The following is a 20,372-nucleotide window of genomic DNA, read 5'->3' on the forward strand; positions in this document are numbered from 1 at the left end:
TGAGGTATAGCTGTTCCTGGACTGTACACTTCGGACAGCAGGTGGGGATTTTCATGACTCACCCCATATGATGATTATATATAATATCCTGCTTTGTAAACTGACATTCAATCACAATTTCTCATTTCAGAGAAAGTCTGGTTTAAACACCCAAGATCCCCAGTGTGCACAGGGTGGAGGGGAATGAGCGGGGGGGGGGGGGCAGAACCTGATGCTGGTTCCTGACTTTATTAATCATGATAGATGCAGTTGGGTGAAGTTCTAGAAAAGCTAGAGTGTGGGGGAAGGACAAGGTGGTGGGGAGGTGGGCACTGTGTGTCTGCACGGAGGCTAATGCGGCACTCCTGCCAGTTCCTTTGCACAGCACCAACCTTCCTGCACTGCCTTTTCCCTCCCACTCTCCCTTCCTGTAAGGAGCAGCAGCAAAGCCACTACCAGGAAGCCAGGTAAGTGCATCCACCCCACCCGACTCTGCTACTGCACACCCATGTAAAAAGGCATGCATATACAAGCTCCCTCCCAGTAGCAAAGTGGCAGATTCAGAAGTGCAGGCTCCGTTCATAACAGTCATAGCTGTGCCTCCTCAACATCTGTGCCCCCTTCTAAGATAATGCAATGACCTCATAATTATACAACAGTGTGTTCCCAAACTTGGGTCTCCAGCTGTTTTTGGACTACAACTCCCATCATCCCTAGCTAGCAGGACCAGTGGTCTGGGAACATGGGAACTGTAGTCCAAAAACAGCTGGAGACCTAAGTTTGGGAAACATTGCTATAAAACAATAATAGGGATGCATTGTGATGATGGATGCAGATCTCCATGTGTTGCCCTTCAGCTAGACTTACTATTTTCTGTGCCCATGTTATGGGTAAATGATTGGGAGGGCTCAAATATCTTATTTCAGGGTGACTTAAATTGTGTCTTCTGTGAAGTTCCATTGTATGTGGCAGAACTTGCACACCACTCTCTGGAAAGTGAAGTGGCCACTGCCAGCCTGTGTCGGGGAAAGAGGGGTGCGGGCTTGGTGGCAGCAACGCCAGTACCAGGCTGAAGGCAGAGGCAGGATCCCAGTTCCTACCTGATCTTCACTGCAGAAGGCCTTGTTCCAGAGGGCAGTCACTGCAGACCTCCCATGCGCTCTCCTCTGGCTTCACACGGCACTTCTGCTTCCAGGGCACAGCAGGTCAACGTCGCCCTCCTGAGCGCGCATGTTTCCCCCCCCCCCAAAAAAAACCCCCCCAAACCCGGACATTTCCTGTTAAATGTGAAAGTCTGCCAATGGGCATGTTGGCCCCCCCAAAAGAGGACGTGTCCAGGAAATCCCAGACACATGGCAACCCTAGGGTTACAGGGTTGGGCATCCCCATCCCTGACTCATCATCTGGTCTTTTGCTTCCTTTCCTTTTTTGCTGTTCTAACCAAAACATCATATCCTGATGTGAATCTTGTTTCTCCTGGATGCCACACAGGAGGAACCAAAGCCTAAAATTATGAAGCCAGCAAATGCCACTGTAGAGGCCACAATCCCATCACATGTATTTTGCCTGGGTCCATTCACATGTGAAGCAAGGGGTGAGGGGCGTCTGCCTCAGGCAGCTAAATTTGAATGTCATAAAAGGGTAGCAAATGGTCAACTCTTTAATGTAATTATTGAATTTTAACCCCCAGGGAGAGGAGCTTGTGGGTTTTTCTGCCTCGGGTGACAAAACAACTTGGTCAGACTTGGCACTAGACACCTTTTGACATTAAGGGAGGCGCAGTGGTTGATCCTCTGCCTCAGGTGGCAAAATGTTTTGGGCTGGACGCAGGTGAGGGTGGGGGCTACGCTTCAACACAAAATGGAAGAACAATCTCCTCCCCCCATCCTTTTCCTTTCCTCCTTTCTAAGCAGTTTCCTCTCAGCCTGACACCTGAAGGGACCCAGGCAGGTGGGAAACAAATTAAGGCTACAGAGGTGGGGAAGGGGCACATTTGGCTCCCTCCCCCGCCCAATGCTGGTGTAACGAGTATTTCTGATTTTCCTGCTCTGAATTTCCTCCGCCTTTCTATGTCAACAGCACAAACACATGTTCAACATACGCACAATTTCCCCACCTATCTAGTTTGGTCCCAAGAGAAAACCAAGATAATGAAGAAGACTACAGAGTGACATTCTGTTTCTTCGTAGAGCCAAAAAGAAGACAGGAAGACCCACACATTAATCCTTTAATGCAGGTGCTCTCTGCAACATTACAGAAAGAGGCATCATGTTGCCTGAGGTGAAGTCAGTGGGCAGTACACCATGCCTTCCTCAGCCCCCATTTTGCCTCTCTGTAACATCTTATAAGGGACGTCTACCAGTAGAGTGCATGTGGGTGCCCTGTTTTTAAATACCCCTCCAGTTTTGAAAAACATCTTTTTTAAAGAAGCACACCTAGGGGTAGCACTAATGCAAATTCTTCCTGCCTAAAGTGCTAGGTTGCTACTTGCTGGTAGTACTTTAAACAAGGAACATTCAAAAACATGTTCAGCCAGATGTGGTGGTACACTCTGAAACCAGCAGTCCGCCACCTCACCCTGTCTAGTGAGCAAATCACCAGAACACACATTTCATCTGAAGAGAAACTCAACACAGCACACTTTTGAGTATTTTTCTCACATGGCAGAGGTTATGGCCTCTCATTATTGGTGTAGGGCAGTGCAAAATAAGCCAAACAGCCATTGTAGCCAAGGAAGGTTCTACTTTCCAGGAAAGAAGTGCAAAACTGCTTAATTGAAAATAGCTTTTTGTGTTTCTTGCTGCAGACTTCACAGGCAGGTCTGTAACACCATCAGCATCATTTGAGCAGATCCTCCTTTGTTAAAATAGGCCGAGCTACCTTTGATGTGTAAAAGAGCCGAGCTTCATTCATTTGCATCTCTGCACTTCTGACTCTTGTTAAAAAGAAGGGAGTTGATAGAAGAAGCCATTCTTCCTGACCCTTTCCACTGTCAGGTAAAGCCAAATCCTATTAGCAGGCAACAGCACAATGGGATTGCCCAGATTTGGGAGTCTTTCTTGATGTCTGTTCTGATGTTAATGGGAGATAACAGAGAAGTCCCTTAGCAGGATCATCCCAAAACATTTTTCTGCTTGAAGTAGAGCAGCCAGTGGTGTCAAAACCGTCAACTGCCTCTCCTTCAGAATGAAAATGCAAAACCAATAAATGAAGTCCTGTGGTAACAAAACATGCTGACTTGCCTTGTGAGCCCAAATCAGGTTCCAGTGAGGGCCAAAAATGGACTGGAATGGCAAAAGGATATTTGGAATCAAGCTAGTAACCTGATTCTGGATGTCAGATATATTCGGAGGCAGCGCTGTGTGTCTTTTGTAGGCTTTCCTATACTCCACACAAGTTGCGATCCCACAAACATTTTTAAAGGTGTTCAGTCCTTTTGGTTTCAAAGTATAACTTGCTGCTCCTCGTCTGCTGAAACTGAAGGCTTCACAGGGAGGCTTTTGGCTTGGATCGAGCTTCCGCCCCTAGATCTGGTCTTTTACCCTGTCTCAACTTGTGGAGAAAGTGTTGCTTGGGGGTACAAGCACCAAATAATGGTCCCTGGTTATTACCGCAGTGTTTGTGCATGCAGAAGAGAAGACTTGCCTACTTAAAGCTTCATCTGCACTGATGCACATGCGTGTATAAACACACACACACTACTTCCTAATATTTTTCCTTAACACCACATTTGCCCATGAGAATTGATCTTCACCTTCACCTTCAAATGTGCTTCCTTCTCTTTTTTGCACTTTGTGAATTATCTGGGATAGGTTAAATATAATAATGCCAAGGCTGCACGCAGCCAAACACATATACCACACAATACAGATTCGTATTTTCAGCAGTTGGGCAAAAATGTACAAACGGCAAAATTTAAGTCATCCACTGTGAACAGCAAACACAAGCTTAAAGTAGCTGGACTATTCCACAGTAAACATTAAGCAGCGATTGGGAAAGGGCGTCTGCTTCTGTGTTTAACCAACCAACCAGCCATTTAAAATGTACCCGCAACGTTCACAACTTGGCAGTATCACATATGTATCTTGTCACTTATTGTGAGTTCAAAAGTAAACTTTGAACTGGGTCTAACTTTCTTAGGCTAGCCCATTCTTTCAAAAAATAGAGTGAGGGAAAACACTCTTGGGCAAGATTCTAAAACTGCTAATAAAGGTGGTTCCCGTCTCCGTGTGTCAGAGGCTAAGGGCCATTTTTCATTTCTAATTACAGATATATGTGTATGTATATGCATGTGTGTACACTCTCTCTGTATATCTCTTCAGTGCTGGGAGGGGAAGCAGGGTAAAGGAAGATGTTGTGAAACTGGCCAACAAGGTATTAAGGTTTGCCCTAAATAAAGTGCAAGGCCAAGAGAAGGGGATCTAGCACATGGTTGCGCAAGTTGCTCACGGAAGAGCCTGCAGGAAGACAGAGGTGTGCTGGAGCAATTTGTCTCCTTGTTTGTTTTAACTAAAATCTTTATTATTACAACAAACAAAATAAAATTCTCAATTCACACAATCCAACTCCCTCGTCCAAGAGCCCCGACCTGAAGCCCGTACAGCCCCACAGCATGCATATACAGGGGTCTGGAGGAAAGGGAAGGGCCACCAGCGGCACTCTCTGGTCCCAATGTGGGGGTTCTGCGCCCCTTTCATAGGATGGGGGGTGTCTGGGCAAACAGAGCAGGACCAGAGGGCAGCAAGAGTTTGCACCATGCTGCTGCTGTGTCTCTCTTTCCCTTGGAGACAGCAGAAGGAGGGAGGGTAGGAGGAGAAGAGGGAAGAGCTAGTTAGATCAGTCAAAGCCCCCACCCCACTGGTCTGAAAGGGGCTTTCTCACAGTCCAAGAGTCACAGCTCATCCTCATCAAGTTGGGCAAGTTGAGCACAGCCTTGAGGGAAACTGATTTCCGGGACTTCAAGATCAGGGAGCAGCGGCCTGGCGTCGTCATCACTTGGGGCCTGTCAGGGACAGAGGAACAATGAAAACTCTGGAAAGGTTCCTGAGACGTATTTTGCAAGACTCCCACCGCAGAGCTCCTGCCACTGCACACCCATTGGCTTTATCTTATCAACAGGTAAGACAGTGTAATACTTTGGTTTAATATATCTACTACGGGGTAATCCAATTCTGTGCTGCGAAAAGCTGCATCCTGCATAAATTATGCAAATTAATCATCTTAAGTACTGCATTGCTGGATCAGGCCAAGGTGCATCAAATCCAACATTCTGTGTCTCAGCAGCTGCCAACATGATGCCTCTTTGAAACACGCAAGGCAGGGAATGAAGGTGATGACTTTTCCTGTTGTTGCCAACACTTAGATCTACTGTTCAGAGATATTCTGGTATTCTGCCTCTGTCCACAGTGTGGGGTTTGCAGCCAAATCACAAATGCATGTTCTGCTAGACAAGACAGAGCTAGTACACAAAGAGTGCACTTAAATTTCCTAGAGAGGACCCTCTGTGTGCTTACCTTCCTTGCCTCCTCTGGCTGGAATTCTGTAACCACGGAGATAATCTTTTATACTTCATCCTGTCTCTGAGAAGATTCTCTTTCTACCATGTTCAAATGTGTACCTGGGAGGTCCAGACAGATGCAGCCTATAGAAGCCAACTTTTGTATTTTGTACCTGATAAGTTTTATTACCTGTATTGTATCTGCTGCCTGCATTGAAATGTAATTGTTTATCTTACTAAATTATGTGGTCATTCTCTGCAGCAGAGTTGAAGAAGGGGAGGTCAGCAAACCTCAAATAAAAGGGACAAAAAGCTGTAATTGCCCAATTCCTAAACTTTAATAAACTGCAAAAATGTATGCAGTACGTGTTTTACTTTGCTAAATGGCTTGACAGCCCACTTTTTGTATGTCTCCCACATATGTGGAATACAAAATTTAACTTTTAATCTACAGATTTAATCCTCAATTCATCTCCTACATCAGTGATTTTCAGCCTTTTTTTCCTTTGGATCGCACTTTCAGAATAGAAATTTTCTTGCACCACACCATTTTTTTTATTGATAAGAAATACATTGGGACAGCGATTCTAGATCACAACTCCCATCATCCCTCACTAACAGGACCAGTGGTCAGGGAATTGTAGCCTCAACCATCTGGAGGGCTGAGTTTGCCTATGCCTGTCTTATGCTCTTACATTCCCATCAGCCCCAGCCAGCAAAGCCAATGATCAGAGACAGTGGGAGTTGCAGTCCAACAGCTTCTCAAGAGCCACAGTTTCTTCATTTCTGCTCTAAAGCAAAACCAAAGATAAGAGCATAAGACAGCTCATTAGGCAATGTCTGCCCATGTTCTCAGCCTGAGAGTGGAGCAGATTGCAGGTAAATGGAAGGAAGAAAAGTGTATATGGCATGCTTTCAAAATCTCTTGTGGGAATGAAAGAACAGCATCAAAAAGCTTTCCAGAAATAAAATTACTGGCATATGAATGCATCAGCAATGGTAAACAACGCAAGAGATGGGGACATACTCTACTAACACAGCAATGAATTTCAGGCTGTGTTTTGGGGAACCCTGGGATTCTTTTGGAAGAATGTCAGTGGTTTCTCACTGGGAAGGCCACTATAGGCAGAAGCTTTGAATTCTGCAACCTGTGCCAGATTCTGCATTTTTTCCTAGGCTTCTGTGGCACAGTGGCAACATGTGGTCAGGTGGTGGGGACGTGTGTGTGTGTGTGTAAAATGTCAGTCCCAATGAAAGTTAAATCCTGATGGAAAGAATGAGTAAGGCCACGGGCAACAGAACCTGAATCATTATCGTTATGTCAACTGTGAATGTTGAATCCTTACTCAGATTAAAAGGAACACTTCCTCTGCCCTACCAAAACTCACTGTGTGCAGGGACTCCTGCTGGGAGGAATTGGAGAGATGCACCTCGGAGCCATCGGAAGGTAGGTGAACTGGTCCGGGTCCTGGAGAGCTTTGGCTGCGAGATGGCTGGGGGCAGAAAGCAAGCCGGGTTTAATCTGGGTAGGGAGTAGACAACATTCCAGCACAGATGGGTGCTCTCAATTTGGTGTCACATTATGTGAGAAAGTGTGCATAGCTTGTCAACTGTCAACTTGTGCATGGCTGAAGTCAAACAACATCTTATGCTGGGCATGTTTAGCCTGGAGAAGAGGAGGTTAAGGGGTGATATGATAGCCATGTTGAAATATATAAAAGGATGTCACATAGAGGAGGGAGAAAGGTTGTTTTCTGCTGCTCCAGAGAAGCGGACACGGAGCAATGGATCCAAACTACAAGAAAGAAGATTCCACCTAAACATTAGGAAGAACTTCCTGACAGTAAGAGCTGTTCGACAGTGGAATTTGCTGCCAAGGAGTGTGGTGGAGTCTCCTTCTTTGGAGGTCTTTAAGCAGAGGCTTGACAACCATATGTCAGGAGTGCTCTGATGGTGTTTCCTGCTTGGCAGGGGGTTGGACTTGATGGCCCTTGTGGTCTCTTCCAACTCTATGATTCTATGATCTCACATTGAAAGCACGCCATGCAAACGTCATAGTTTCACAAGACCCCTGACCTGGAAGGGATTCTGGCAATCCAATTCATCAAATGAAGTCATCTAATTTCCCAAAAAAGAAAACAGATAGGCATCCTCTTGCAAATCTTGTGTGTGTGTGTCTCTCTCTGCCTCTATTAGAGATCAGTCTGATCTCCTTTTCATCTAATCTGGAATCAGAAACCTGTAGAGTCCTGAAGCCTCCTAAGACAGCACAGCACTCTTTCCTACCTCCTCCTCCAACTCATATCTGAGAACAGAAATCAGCACTCTTGTCTTCACCACTGTCTTCACAGAACAGTGCTCACTACTTTGGGCTCCTCGTCTTTCCTCCCCACTTGCTATAGGTTTCAGTGATTAACATTTTTAAAAATCACAACAACAGATAATCTTCATCAGAAATAATACAATATAACCAAGGAAAAAAAACAATAACTACTGAACGGTTATTTAGCAGATAGATGACTCCAACAGTTATAATGAAAAATTAAAACAGAGGGAAATTGAAGGAGAGGCAGTCAATGTAACAAGAAGAAAAATGATTATGATATTGGCAGTGGTTAATGAACACAAACAATATTTGGATGGTTTCAGAATGGGGGAAGCTTGCTTATGTCTATGAGTAACAAACCTACTCTGAATTTCCTCTACCCTCCCCTTCCCTGCAACATGTTTGGAGGAGTGTGTGAATATTCTCACATGCATGCATGCAAGTATCTATGGACTGGATATTAAAGGCTTTGTTTATCAGCAGCAGACATGTCCTCGCTCTTGCCTGGCTCCAGTTCTACCTCTCTCACCCATCACCTCGGCAGCAGAGCAAGCCACAGAACCAGCCTGGCTGAGACCATGATGCTGGGAGGAATGGTTAGCAGCACACCTGTCCATCTGGAGGGTCTGGCAGGTGAGATGATGAAGACGTCATCTCACCCAGGCAGTCTGGGAAAGAGTTAGCAGTCTCCCTGGCTGCTCTCCAGTTAGTCACCCAAGGGGAACTCAACTGTCCCCTCCTCTGTCCCTCTTTTCCTGAATACCTGCTGCCCAGTTTGAAGTTTCAGAACAGAGGCCCTAGACCCAATTCCCTCCCACCCCATTACTCTTGGCAACAGATGGTGTCCAGACTCAGGTTGCTTTGGTGATTGTTTTGTGTGTACATAACCATTCAGATGTTAAAACCTTCTTTTTTAGTGAACATTTAAACCTCTTTCACAAAGCCTTGTGGTCTCTTGCCCACCCTATGCTTAAAAGCCAAGCCACACACTACCTAAGTGCGTTCTTTTTGAAACCCAGGTGAGCTTAGATTGTTTGGTGGACGCAACCAGAAAAATAAATACTTCTGCCTGGTGGCAGCGCAAGGGCCACTAGCCTGGTCTCCACTTTGGGGAACTGTGACACACTGTGTTGCATAAGCTCACTTAACAGAGACCACACACTCCCTAACATCCCTTAAGCACACTCACAATTATATTCTTACTGTTATGTACTGAAGTTCTCACCCTGGGCCAGCAGGGGGATACTGTAGATAGTTATGCAAATGAAGGATCGAAAGTGACGTTCAGTGATTGGATAGTTTGTATGCAAATGAAGGATTGAAAGTGACGTTCAGTGATTAGATAGTTTTAGAAAGTTGCAACAGTTACAATTGTTCTGGAGCTCTATATAAGCAGGCTGACTGAGCTCCTCAGTTCAGTTCTGTTCCAGCTTGCAAATAAAGAGCTGCTTTGGAAGAATCGCTGTGTCGTCTGATATGTTCGCCCCAACTTAACACTTACAGTTGGAGTTGCTCAACACATGCTTCTGCAGCAAGCGGATGATTCCAATCCATTAGCTGTTACCACTCTGGATTAATCAATGAAAGGGTACGAGGAGAAAATCCATCTGCATGGGATGAGGTCAATATCCTCTAGTTTAATAGACCCCAAGATTTTGTCCCGAACAGGAAAACATGTCTCATTTATTTACTTCTTTACTTCTTATTCTTAAAGCTATCTACACTGCCCCTTGATATAAATATTTGCGGGACGGCTTACAAATGAGACTAAAATACTAACTGAGCATTGAGCTCCAATTTCTCATTTTTTGTTGAGCAGCTGTTAACAAGGCGGTTCTCAGATGCAGTAATGCTTTTGAATACTAGTTGGTGGAAACGGCAAGAAGGGAGGAGTGGTTGGTGTGCTCAAGTTCTGCCTGTAGGCTTCCCACAGCCGTCTGACTGGCCCTTGTGAAAATAGGATGCTGGTCTAGGTGGGCTACTGGCCTGATCCTGCAGGCCCTTCTTGTGTTCTGATGAGGTTAAATGCCTACATTTTTGGAACATCTCCCCTTGGGCATTTTTTAAAATGAAATTTTGTTAGACAATACTGATATGAATTGTGTGGGACAGATAACCTTCCTTTGTCTCTGTGACAGCATGTGTACAATGCAATCTCAAGCCAGCACACATGGTGGATTGTTTTAATGACAAATGATTGTTTTCATTTTCTGCTTCACGTAGCTCTTGCAAACTATACATGTGTTAATGAGGTTTAACAAATGTAAGCACTGAACTGAATTTCAAATTCCTGTTGCCAATTACTAGCCCCTTTCATTCCAAAGCTAGAACAGGAACTTCACCTGTGCCAGCCAAACCTCACAAAGCTGTTAATTCAACAGGGATCTTCCGTTTAAGACCTTCCTACCTTACCTCAACATAGGCCTGTTGCTCAGGCTGGCCTGGGCCCGGAAGGTAGAGGGAGGGGAGAGAGGCGTTGTGGGGCTGGAGGCTGGATCCCTTGCTCTGGTCCATGGAGACGGAGGAGCAGGGCCGGCTGGGTCCACCGGGCAGTGAGTGATGCGGGACTCCAATGCGTCCTAGGCTATGGGTTTTGCTCTCTCGGCGCTGGTACTCTATGGGCGACTGCAGTGCTGCCAAGGAAACAGAAAGGGGCAATGAACTGCAGGGTCACGCACTGGAAACACAAAACGCTCTGAATTTCATTAGTGAAACTTAATCTTCTGCAAGAAAGAAAAAGAAAAAGACTCCTCAGGGGAGTGATTCAGGAACCACCGGGTGAAGTCCCACAGCCCCACCTGCGCAGGTGCGCTTCAAGCAGCTTCCAATGCTCAAAAGCCACTGTCAAAAGGTGTCTCAAGCCCCCTCATCCTTCTGTTGCGAAAAGCAGGAGAGGGGTGCAGCATCCGGAGCCACCATTTCAATGTGCTTGAGGTGCCTGAAGACAGCAGCTCCTGGAAACTGCATGACAGGGACAGGAGGAAGCCCAGCCCAGCAGATGAGGGGCCACAGGCCACACCAGGGTGCACTGCGGCTCTAAAAAGCAACACCATCCCATACACAAACACCCTCCCCCAACTCCCATTTCTTAATATCATCACTACCCCACACACTTATTCCTCTCTTTTGAGAGATTATGGGGCAGTGAATATCTTAAGAAAGAGAGGGGGGTGGCTCTGCCCCTGCCGACACTGGCATGTGGTCTCCAACAGATTTCCCCTAGGGCAACATGGCCCTTGGGGGAATAAAGTTTTCTTAGACATGGTCCATACAGTTAAGAGTCATTCAGAACTGATCTACACATTAGGCAAAATGGCAGGGTAGAAATCTTTACTGTCTGACTCAGCGGCGTAGCGTGGGGGTGCAGGGGGGGCCGGCCGCACCGGGCGCAACATTGGGGGGGGGCGTGCTCGCACTCGCAGCTCTCTGCCCCTACCTGGCTCACTCACTCTCTCTCACTGCAGTGCTGGCTGTGCGAATCCGATCTGAGCCGCCCACTGTGGAGGGGGGGGGGGGTGCCAGGCGTGCGGTGCGGTGCGGTGCGGAGAGAGAGCAAGGGACTATCTGGGGGAGGGACAGTGCAGCGGGGGGGGTGCAAATTACTTGCCTTGCCCCGGGTGCTGACAACCCACGCTACGCCACTGGTCTGACTTCAAACTGAAGGGTGGGAATCCTATTTTTGATTGCTCCCCTATGTGTGTGTGGGGGGGGGGGAGAGACACACTACCTTTTCTCAACACAGCAAATCAGAGAGAAAGATTTAGAATACAAATCTCTCAGCTTTTTTTTTTTGAGAAAGTGTTAACAAATGTGACCTCCTGCTTACTGGCTGTCCACTTCCACTCTGCCATCTACTTTGGGACTCGAGCCAAAGTTGTGTGTTGCCTCGATTCACAAAGGCCAAAGTACAGCTTGTGCTTGAAGTAAAAATGTATGGCTAGTTGAGACATCTGTGTACATCACTTGATTGCACAATTAAGGCCTAACTTGCACACACATGAGAAGATGGTAATGTAATATTAGAGCTGGGGTTCGGGGGCTGGTATATAGAAAGAGACAGACAGAGATAGAATGGATTGTACCTCCAGATGACCTTTTTAATGAACATTCCTACTGATTTTGCAGGAGTGAGTCAATTGCATACCAGAACTGTAGGTTTGCACCATTTAAAGTGGATTAAAGTGCTCCAATACCATAGCAAATGAAGGGTCCTTGACATTTAACACCCCCCCACACACAAATAATCAGAATGAATACTCAATAAAAGCTAAATGTAACCTAACCTCCGCATAAGCTTTGTGCAAGCAAATCAGGATGAATGCTCAATAAATATCAGGGCCCTTATTATGGTTTTATTCCTGCTGATATGATATGGTGGCATGGAATTGGGGTGTTTATCACTTTAAATAAACTTAAACAAACCTATTGCTAGGTCATTTCTTTCACTCAGAAAGAACCAAACTATTTAAACTCATTGAAAGGCAGTAGCCCTAATTCAAATTACTCTTTGAAAATTGTCTATTCCCTGCCCCCGCGCCACCATCTAGAAGGTTGCTGAAGTTTCCTATACTTCTGCAAAGCATTGTGGAAGCATCTTAGCTTTCATATTCCATCCAGACCAGGAGTGAGGAAGATGAAGGAAGAAATCTTGAGGAATCACTGGGTGTGGTTTAAAGGGCAGTGGGTGCCTGAGAGAGTTACGAACAGACCATCTCTTTGAAGCCCCTACCATTGAGGAAGTCACGTTGTGTCTCCAAGATGAGGCTGATGTCAGCCACCCAGGCCTGGGCAATCTCTGACGTTGCTGCCTGCAGTATGTAACGGATGGTGCCCCGTTCTGCGCCACGAGAGATCAGTGCAAATTTGCAGGGATCATTATCCACACAGGGCTCCAGGCCCAAACAGCTGACCTGGCATTGAGATGGATAGTGGATAGGAAATGGCCATTCAAAAGCAAGAAAAAGAAGTTATTAGCAATAAAATGGACAAACAGGGAGGGCCTGGCAGTCAAGCAAAAGGAAGAGCCTTTATTTATTTATTTAACAGATTTGGGTACATCTGCACATTCATGAAGTCCTAGAAATTCTGTGGTTCTCTGGATATAACCAAGGCTGTGTCATCTCTGTGCTTTAAACAAAGATCAACGTTCCGCACACCAAGCCCAGCCTATATTCTTGTGCCAAGAAAAGCTACATTCCGAAACCTGAACAAAGAATGCAAAGCCAGCTAATTCCCATATTTCCTTGCTTTGCACCACCCCTGCTCTCTGCTCCCGAGATTACGCCAAGCAATGCCCACACATTTCAATCCTATCTTCACAGCCATAAGGCTATACGTTTATATAAGGCAGGATTCACCTAATGAGCCCATCGGTGGAAGCCCTGTGCAAGGGCTTTTGCAATGGGCCTCCTCCCTCCCCTTGCCTGCACCCCTAAATTGGCTCTGAGGAGGGGTCAGATGAACCCCCAGAACAGTGCACTGGGGGAGAAAAGGGGATTGTTCTGCCTCACAAGCTGAAACGCTTACACAGACGGAACGTTTGCAATAGCACACCACGTTGAATTTCACTCGCAATTTCTAGCCATATAAAATTTTATACACATGCATAGACTCTCAGGATGCCAAATTCAGTGCTCACAATTACATTCTGCAGATGCACGGTGCAACCGCAGAAACAGGGGGTAAACAGCTATGGGTACGGGAATACAGGCTTCCCTAGATTCTCTGCTGTTAGTCCTGTAATACCTTGATGCTGCTCTTGAAGGCATAAGTTGGAGCGGCATACGGACCACGCCGCCGCTCCAGGGTCTCACTCAGGATGACAATCTGCTCAAAGAGAAAGATGCGCCGCTCACGGCCCCGGGCCAGGATCCCGCCTGCCTGCTCCGTCACCCAGAAGGTGTTCTGCTGCAGCAGCTTCCCCTGCGCAGTCAGTTTCCCCTGGAGAAGAGAGGGCAGATCCTAGTTACTCAGCTGGGGAGAAGGCACAAAACTGCCCTGTTCTTAGAGCAGAAGACTCAGAATTACCACTTGCAGATGACGGGCTGCACCTTTGAATTCTGACCCAACTCAAAAACTGCCTGCCTGGAGAAAACAACCGTATTTTTTGCTCTATAAGATGCACCAGACCACAAGATGCACCTAGTTTTTGGAGGAGGAAAACAAGAAAAATAATATTCTGAATCTCAGAAGCCAGAACAGCAAGAGGGATCACTGCACAGTGAAAGCAGCAATCCCTCTTGCTGTTCTGGCTTCTGGGATAGCTGCGCAGCCTGCATTCGCTCCATAAGACGCACACACATCTCCCCTTACTTTTTAGAAGGGGAAAAGTGAGTCTTATAGAGAAAAAACACAGTAACCTGTCAAGGAGAAGCCTAGAACCCTTCTTCTTTACTTAGCAACTTTCTATATGCAGAGAGGTTTGGGTTCTTTTAGATCTGAGGCAGCACCAAAATATTCACTTACATTTAAAGCAGTGTATTCCCAGCAAGGGCTGTGCCACATATTTCACAACATGTCTGAGGGCTCGTCCACACCTCTGCTTCTGCCGTGCCTGGAAAGGAGGGGGCCAAGTGGTCTCCCCCTTGCCGCACTCCTTTCCCAGGGAAAGCCACTCTTTAGTGTTAAATCAGGACAAACAGCAATCCAAAGAACAACAAAAGAGCAGTTTTCCTCAGGGCAAAGCAGTGGGACAAGGGGGTGTGGATTAGGGCAAATTGCTTCAGTGAGGGGCCTTAAAAATATGTTTCTGGGTGTGAGGAATACAAATCTGCTATAATTTTTGTGATTGGACAACATTTGGCTTGAAACGTCTATGCTTAATGAAGATGCACATACACTGTTTTCAGAAAGCCAAATAATTTTTAATTTTACTTTCTGAAAATGTCAGGTAATGCTTAATAACAAACAAACAAACAAACAAACAAACAAATGCAAGTACTTGGCAATTGTTTTTAAAAATTTCTATGCAATTTTACACACATTTTCATTACTAAACAAAACTACCGTATTTTTTGCTCTATAAGACTCACTTTTTCCCTCCTAAAAAGTAAGGGGAAATATGTGTGCGTCTTATGGAGCAAATGCAGGCTGTGCAGCTATCCCAGAAGCCAGAACAGCAAGAGGGATTGCTGCTTTCACTGCGCAGCGATCCCTCTTGCTGTTCTGGCTTCTGAGATTCAGAATATTTTTTTTCTTGTTTTCCTCCCCCCAAAACTAGGTGCGTCTTGTGGTCTGGTGCGTCTTATAGAGCGAAAAATACGGTATATTAATTTAACCAAAATATCTTTTGAATTTCCAAGTCATGTTTCCAACTTTTCAGTACCCCTCATTTTTGGAATCTGAAAGCTGAAAAATTCAACGTGTGATAGTCCCTGAGACCTAATTCTTTCAATTACCTCTCCCTTTTCTACCCACTTGTTCCTATATTTTAAGCTCACAATTCCCAGATCAACGTACACAGAGTTGGAGGACCCTCATTTTAAAATGCCTATATTATTATTATTATTATTATTATTATTATTATTATTATTATTATTTTGCCTTTTTCCGAAGATCTCAGGGCAGTTCACAAGATTAAAATACAGGATAGAAGCACAAAATAAATACCGTATTTTTCGCCCTATAGGACACACTTTTTCCCCTCCCGCTGCTTGCGGAGAGTTGCCTGCATGCTGAAGCCTGCGCACGCTGAGCTCAGCGCGTCCGGGCTTCGCGGACCTCTCCGCAAGCAGTGGGAGCCGGCGCTGGGCTCCCACGGCTTGCAGAGAGCTGCCTGTTTGGGGGCTGGGGTCGGGGGAAGCTCGGGCTTCCCCCACCCCAGCCCCACGCCTGGGGGGGGGAATAATTCCCCCCCTTTATTTCCCTCCAAAAAAACTAGGTGCGCCTTATGGGACGGTGCGTCCTATAGGGCGAAAAATACAGTAGTTAAAACAAAAATAAATCAATAACCCCCTCTCCCACAGACACATTTAAAAGGCCATAGAATCAGCCCAAGGCCTGGTTGAAGAGGAATTATAAGGTTCTCTTCCTTGAACAGCCCCCACTGCTAAAAATTAAGGTGCCTTCTGCAGCAGAGTTGATTGGAAAATCAGGGCTAAGAGCCTAGCTCCCCCGGGATCTGTAGAATCTCCAAGCCAGCCATTGATTCCCAGGGCCTACCTCAAAGCCCTGAAGACGCCCCACATTCATCATGTCATTGCAGCGCTTAGGAACAAAACACATCACCTCCACAGCTCTCTGAAAGGCAAAGGAAAGCAGTTGGGCGAAAGCGGTGGACCAGAATAGCCTGGTGACTGGCTGGCTGTGCACCCATGGCGAGCAGCGCCAGTGTCATTAAACCCAGGAGATGCAGGACATGTGAAACAACACTGGACAACCTGCCCTGTTTAGACTGACGGGCCATAGTTCCATGCAGATCCAGGCAGTTCTGCAGATCCTGATTTGAAAGTCAAAGGAGAGAATATGCTAAACTAGGAACGGGATTTAGGATATACAATTGATTATGAAAACTGGAAGGTTTTGGAAAAAATATATAAATTTTATAGCCTGCTATTCATTAAGAGAGAATTATATGAAGATGCACCACAGATGGTATATGGCACCAGACAGACTAGTAAAAATAAATAGATCGAATAGTAATAAATGTTGGAGATGTAATAGAATGAAAGGCACTCTATACCATATGTGGTGGACATGTCCAGAGATCAAAAAAATTTGGGAGATGATTCATGAAGAGATTAAAAAATTGATAAAAGTATCATATCAAAAAGCCAGAAGCATATTTATTAGGAATCTTGAGTAAGGATATCCCCAAAGACAAAATTAACATCTTTCTGTATGCAACAACAGCAGCGAGAACGTTGGCAGCCAGTCACTGGAAGGGAAATTATATCTCAACAAAAGGGGAATGGTTAAGTAAACTATGTGAGTACCTGGAATTAGCAAAACTGACGGATTTAATAAGGCATAAATCAAAAATTATAATTCAGAAACAATGCGAATGCTTAAACAAATATTTATACAAGGAGGGTTCAAATATGAAAGTTTGGTTGTGCCCAGACTAACCTTGTGAAGAATTTAGAGAACATAAAGATTTGACTGATTATGAAAGAATCTAACGAAGGGAAACGATTGAAGAACAGATGTAAAGGCGAGCAAGATAACGAAGAGACGTGTGGTGAATGCGGTGGAAGTCTTTTATAATATTTTAACAAGGATTTATATATTGTAATGTTTGAAGCATGAATTTGGCAATATTGGCTATGAAAACTATTTTCTTTTTTAGTTTGCAATTTGGAAAACATGTATATAAATGTGTTTACAGTGTTATGTATTGTTTTTTCTTTTCTTTTCTTGTAAAGTTCAATAAAAATTAATATATGAAAAAGAAAGAAAGAAAGCAGCAGCGTAATAACATCCAGTCCACACATAAGGGTGGGACTGGGGAGCAACAGCTGCAAGTGCCTCCGGATCCTACCTCCAGCTGTTCTGTGTCCTTGCCAGCTTTGCCATAGTATTTCAGGAAATCCTGGGAGGGAAAAGAGGAAACGAACAAGGGCATTCTTGAGTGGTAGGAGTGGGATTCCACCGGAGCCAAGCCATGCAACCAACTCCAAGTGCCACCTGCTCCCCCGGAGGCAGCGCTGGCCCCCAACCGAGATGGCCATCAGCCATGATGGCTATGCTTTGTCTCTACAGTTGGAGACAGCAATGCTGGAAACCACAGGAGGAGAGAGTGTTGCTCTTGCGCTTGGATCCTGCTTGCAGGTTTCCCACAGGCCTCTGGTTGGCCACTGTGAGAACAGGACGCTGGACTAGATGGGCCATTGGCTTGAAGCAGCTTCAGGCTCTTATGTTCTTATGAAACAAATGGTTCAGACTGTGCTGTCTGCTTATAGGAATACACCTGCCTTCACTGATGCCCTCCTTGCATATTTGTAAATAAAGCAGGTATTATGCATAAGCTGACTTCTGCTTGCACATCAGGACTTCACCTTACCCTCCTCCTCCCACTGCAGCCCCCAATGCCCCCTAAATCTGTCCCCCAATCTTCCAGAACATATTTGGGGGTGTGGGGAATGCATGGAAGGGGCAGAGGAAGCAAGCAGGAGTCTGTCCCACTTGTGCGTGGACAACTTTGGATACAACCTTAAGTCTCAAGAGCTCTCTTCTTCCAAAGGGAACTAAACCCAGCAGTGCTATCTTTCAAACCTTTCATTGCTTGGGGAAATGGGGAGCAAGTGGGACTCTGCAAGGAACTGTAGCCACCAAGTGCCTCCATATGACAGCTATAATGTAAATTGGAAGCTGCCCTAACCCTGGTTCCAGCTCTGGAGACAAATACAACCATTACCCATCAGGTGGCGCTAGGCAGCCAACAGAGACCCCAGCTACTCCTTTTGTGACATTGGGACTGTTTTGCTGTCCTGCAGGTGACATGAGGCTGCAGGATCTCTCCCTTAAAACAGAAAATAATATAGTGCAACTGACTTTCGGGGTTGGTGTGTTGTGCAACAAGCACACAGAGTGCAATGAGATTGAGTGTTTGTGCGGGGGGGGGGGAGGGGAGGGAGGGAGGCTTGGTTAATTTCATGGTACACAGGTTGTAAATTGACAATAAAGGTATTATTATTAAACAGACCACTGTTCTGCACTTGTCCACACTGCCAAAGACTGCTATAGATATCATACCTAGCAGAAGACATATTGGCTGCTGTCTCTCCTTAGCTACAGGTCAGGCACTTGTTGGTCTCACCCCCTACACACACACACACACACACACACACACATTTGCCTTAGATTTGGAAAGCAACACTCCACCTCCCACGTTAGCACCTTGAGCAGCAGCTGGTATTTCATGATCCGCTGTACGGGTTTGATGAGCAAGTCATTGAGCTGCAAGCGGTGACCCAGTTCCTGCTTCAGTTCCTGGAAAGGAGAGAACAAAGCAGATCGGATCCTGTGGATCTGTGTGGGAGATCAAGCATCCTGCCTATTAAAGCCCTGTCCACTCCATCAGGACACCTCCAAATCTTCCTGTTTCTCCCAAAGCATCCCACTCATCTTCCCAGGAAGACCTCAGATCCCTTCCCCTTATCCTATGCGTCAAAAGTCTCACTAGGCTGTGCACACACTGTAACTTTAAAGTATATTTAAAGCGTACACACCCCTTCAAAGGATTCTGAGCACTGCAGTTTGATAAGGTTTTCTGGGAACTTTAACTCTGAAAGGGGTAAACTGCAGTGCCCATAATTCTTTTAGGGGACAAAATGTGCTTTAAAGGTATTTTTCCAAAACCACATATTTTTGCCATTTTGTCACCCCCCTCAGTGATGACACCCAGGGTGGTCCCCACCCACTGGACCACTGCACAACTCCTACGCAACTGCTTGTACGCTGGCGGTTTGATCCCTGGCTGGTATATGAATGTAATATAATAATAATAATATAAATGATCTCAAGTAGCAAGACTTAGAAAGACCTCTATCTGACCCTTTGAGAGACACCCGCTGCCAAAAAGAGAAGCCAATATTGGCCCAATAATCCAATAGAGAAAAGGCAATTTTGCATCTTTACTCGTGTTTGGAGTACAGCTTGAAATGAACGAGCCCTGGGGGGCGCAGGGGGCAGTGAAGAAAAGAAGGAGGCAGGCGGATTCTAGCAGGAGACTATACCTTCAAAGGATGTTCAAAGCACATTTCCCCCTTCAAAGAATTCTGGGTGCTGTGGTTTGCCAGGAACTACAACACTGCGAGGGATAAATTACAGTTCCCAGAATTCTTTGAAGGGTAAGAATGTGCTTCAAACGCACTCTGAAGGTATCGCATGTATGCAGTCAAGGACAATGCAAGCAGAGACAACAAAGCTGCAGCAAATCGCATGGCCCCTTACCTCAAAGTAGTTGTCAATGAACTCGGACACAATATGCTCAGATTTGGGTTTGTTCTGACAGTAAACAACGTACATGTGCAAACGGCGCTCCTGAAAAACAGCAGGGGAACAATTCAGCAGAATACTTGGGGCAAAATCTAAAGTGTGTAGTCTTGGCTGGCACAGCAACTTTGGAGAGTTTTGGATTTGATATCCCGCCTTTCACTCCCCTTCAGGAGTCTCAAAGCGGCTAACATTCTCCTTTCCCTTCCTCCCCCACAACAAACACTCTGTGAGGTGAGTGGGGCTGAGAGACTGTGATTGGCCCAAGGTCACCCAGCAGCTGCATGTGGAGGAGCGGGGAAGCGAACCCGGTTCCCCAGATTACGAGTCTATCGCTCTTAACCACTACACCACACTGACTTGACTCTGGGGAGGGCATGTCAAAGAGGCAGATTCAAATCCCTGCTCAGCAACACTGGTAATGATCACTTTAAACGAGTCAGTCGCTCTGATGAGTGCTTCATCTTACCACAGGATGAAGGTACTCCAAGTACAAAATAGGCGCACTTCATATCTACTTATCTGGATATGCAGGACTATGACTTATTTACAAGAAATAATGCAGAGCCCTGCAGTATCTTAAAGGCTACCAAGGCTGCCATCCTAAGAATACTTACTAGGGCAGTCAGCTCCAAG

At 45.8% G+C, this 20,372-nt stretch overlaps 1 protein-coding gene across 12 annotated transcripts in view; it reads right to left on the reverse strand.

Moving 5' to 3' along the window:
• Nucleotides 1-4,478: 4,478 nt before the first annotated feature.
• ARHGEF25 (Rho guanine nucleotide exchange factor 25) overlaps nt 4,479-20,372 on the reverse strand; it is a 71,954-nt gene continuing 56,060 nt past the window's right edge. For 6 of the 12 annotated variants that reach the window (XM_083428245.1, XM_083428237.1, XM_083428246.1 and 3 more), the window contains 9 exons: nt 19,695-19,784; nt 18,624-18,731; nt 17,281-17,331; nt 15,963-16,040; nt 13,548-13,742; nt 12,532-12,712; nt 10,215-10,435; nt 6,865-6,969; nt 4,479-4,981 (listed from right to left, as the gene is read on the reverse strand). In XM_083428245.1, the coding sequence (XP_083284371.1) occupies nt 4,871-4,981; nt 6,865-6,969; nt 10,215-10,435; nt 12,532-12,712; nt 13,548-13,742; nt 15,963-16,040; nt 17,281-17,331; nt 18,624-18,731; nt 19,695-19,784 (1,140 nt within the window). In that variant the 3' untranslated portion in view covers nt 4,479-4,870. The remainder of the gene's footprint in view (nt 4,982-6,864; nt 6,970-10,214; nt 10,436-12,531; nt 12,713-13,547; nt 13,743-15,962; nt 16,041-17,280; nt 17,332-18,623; nt 18,732-19,694; nt 19,785-20,372) is intronic. The other 6 variants (XM_083428241.1, XM_083428242.1, XM_083428248.1 and 3 more) reach the window with 1 other exon arrangement.

Source organism: Podarcis tiliguerta (assembly GCF_965153285.1).
Source record: "Podarcis tiliguerta genome assembly, chromosome: 2".
Lineage (NCBI taxonomy): Eukaryota > Metazoa > Chordata > Lepidosauria > Squamata > Lacertidae > Podarcis > Podarcis tiliguerta.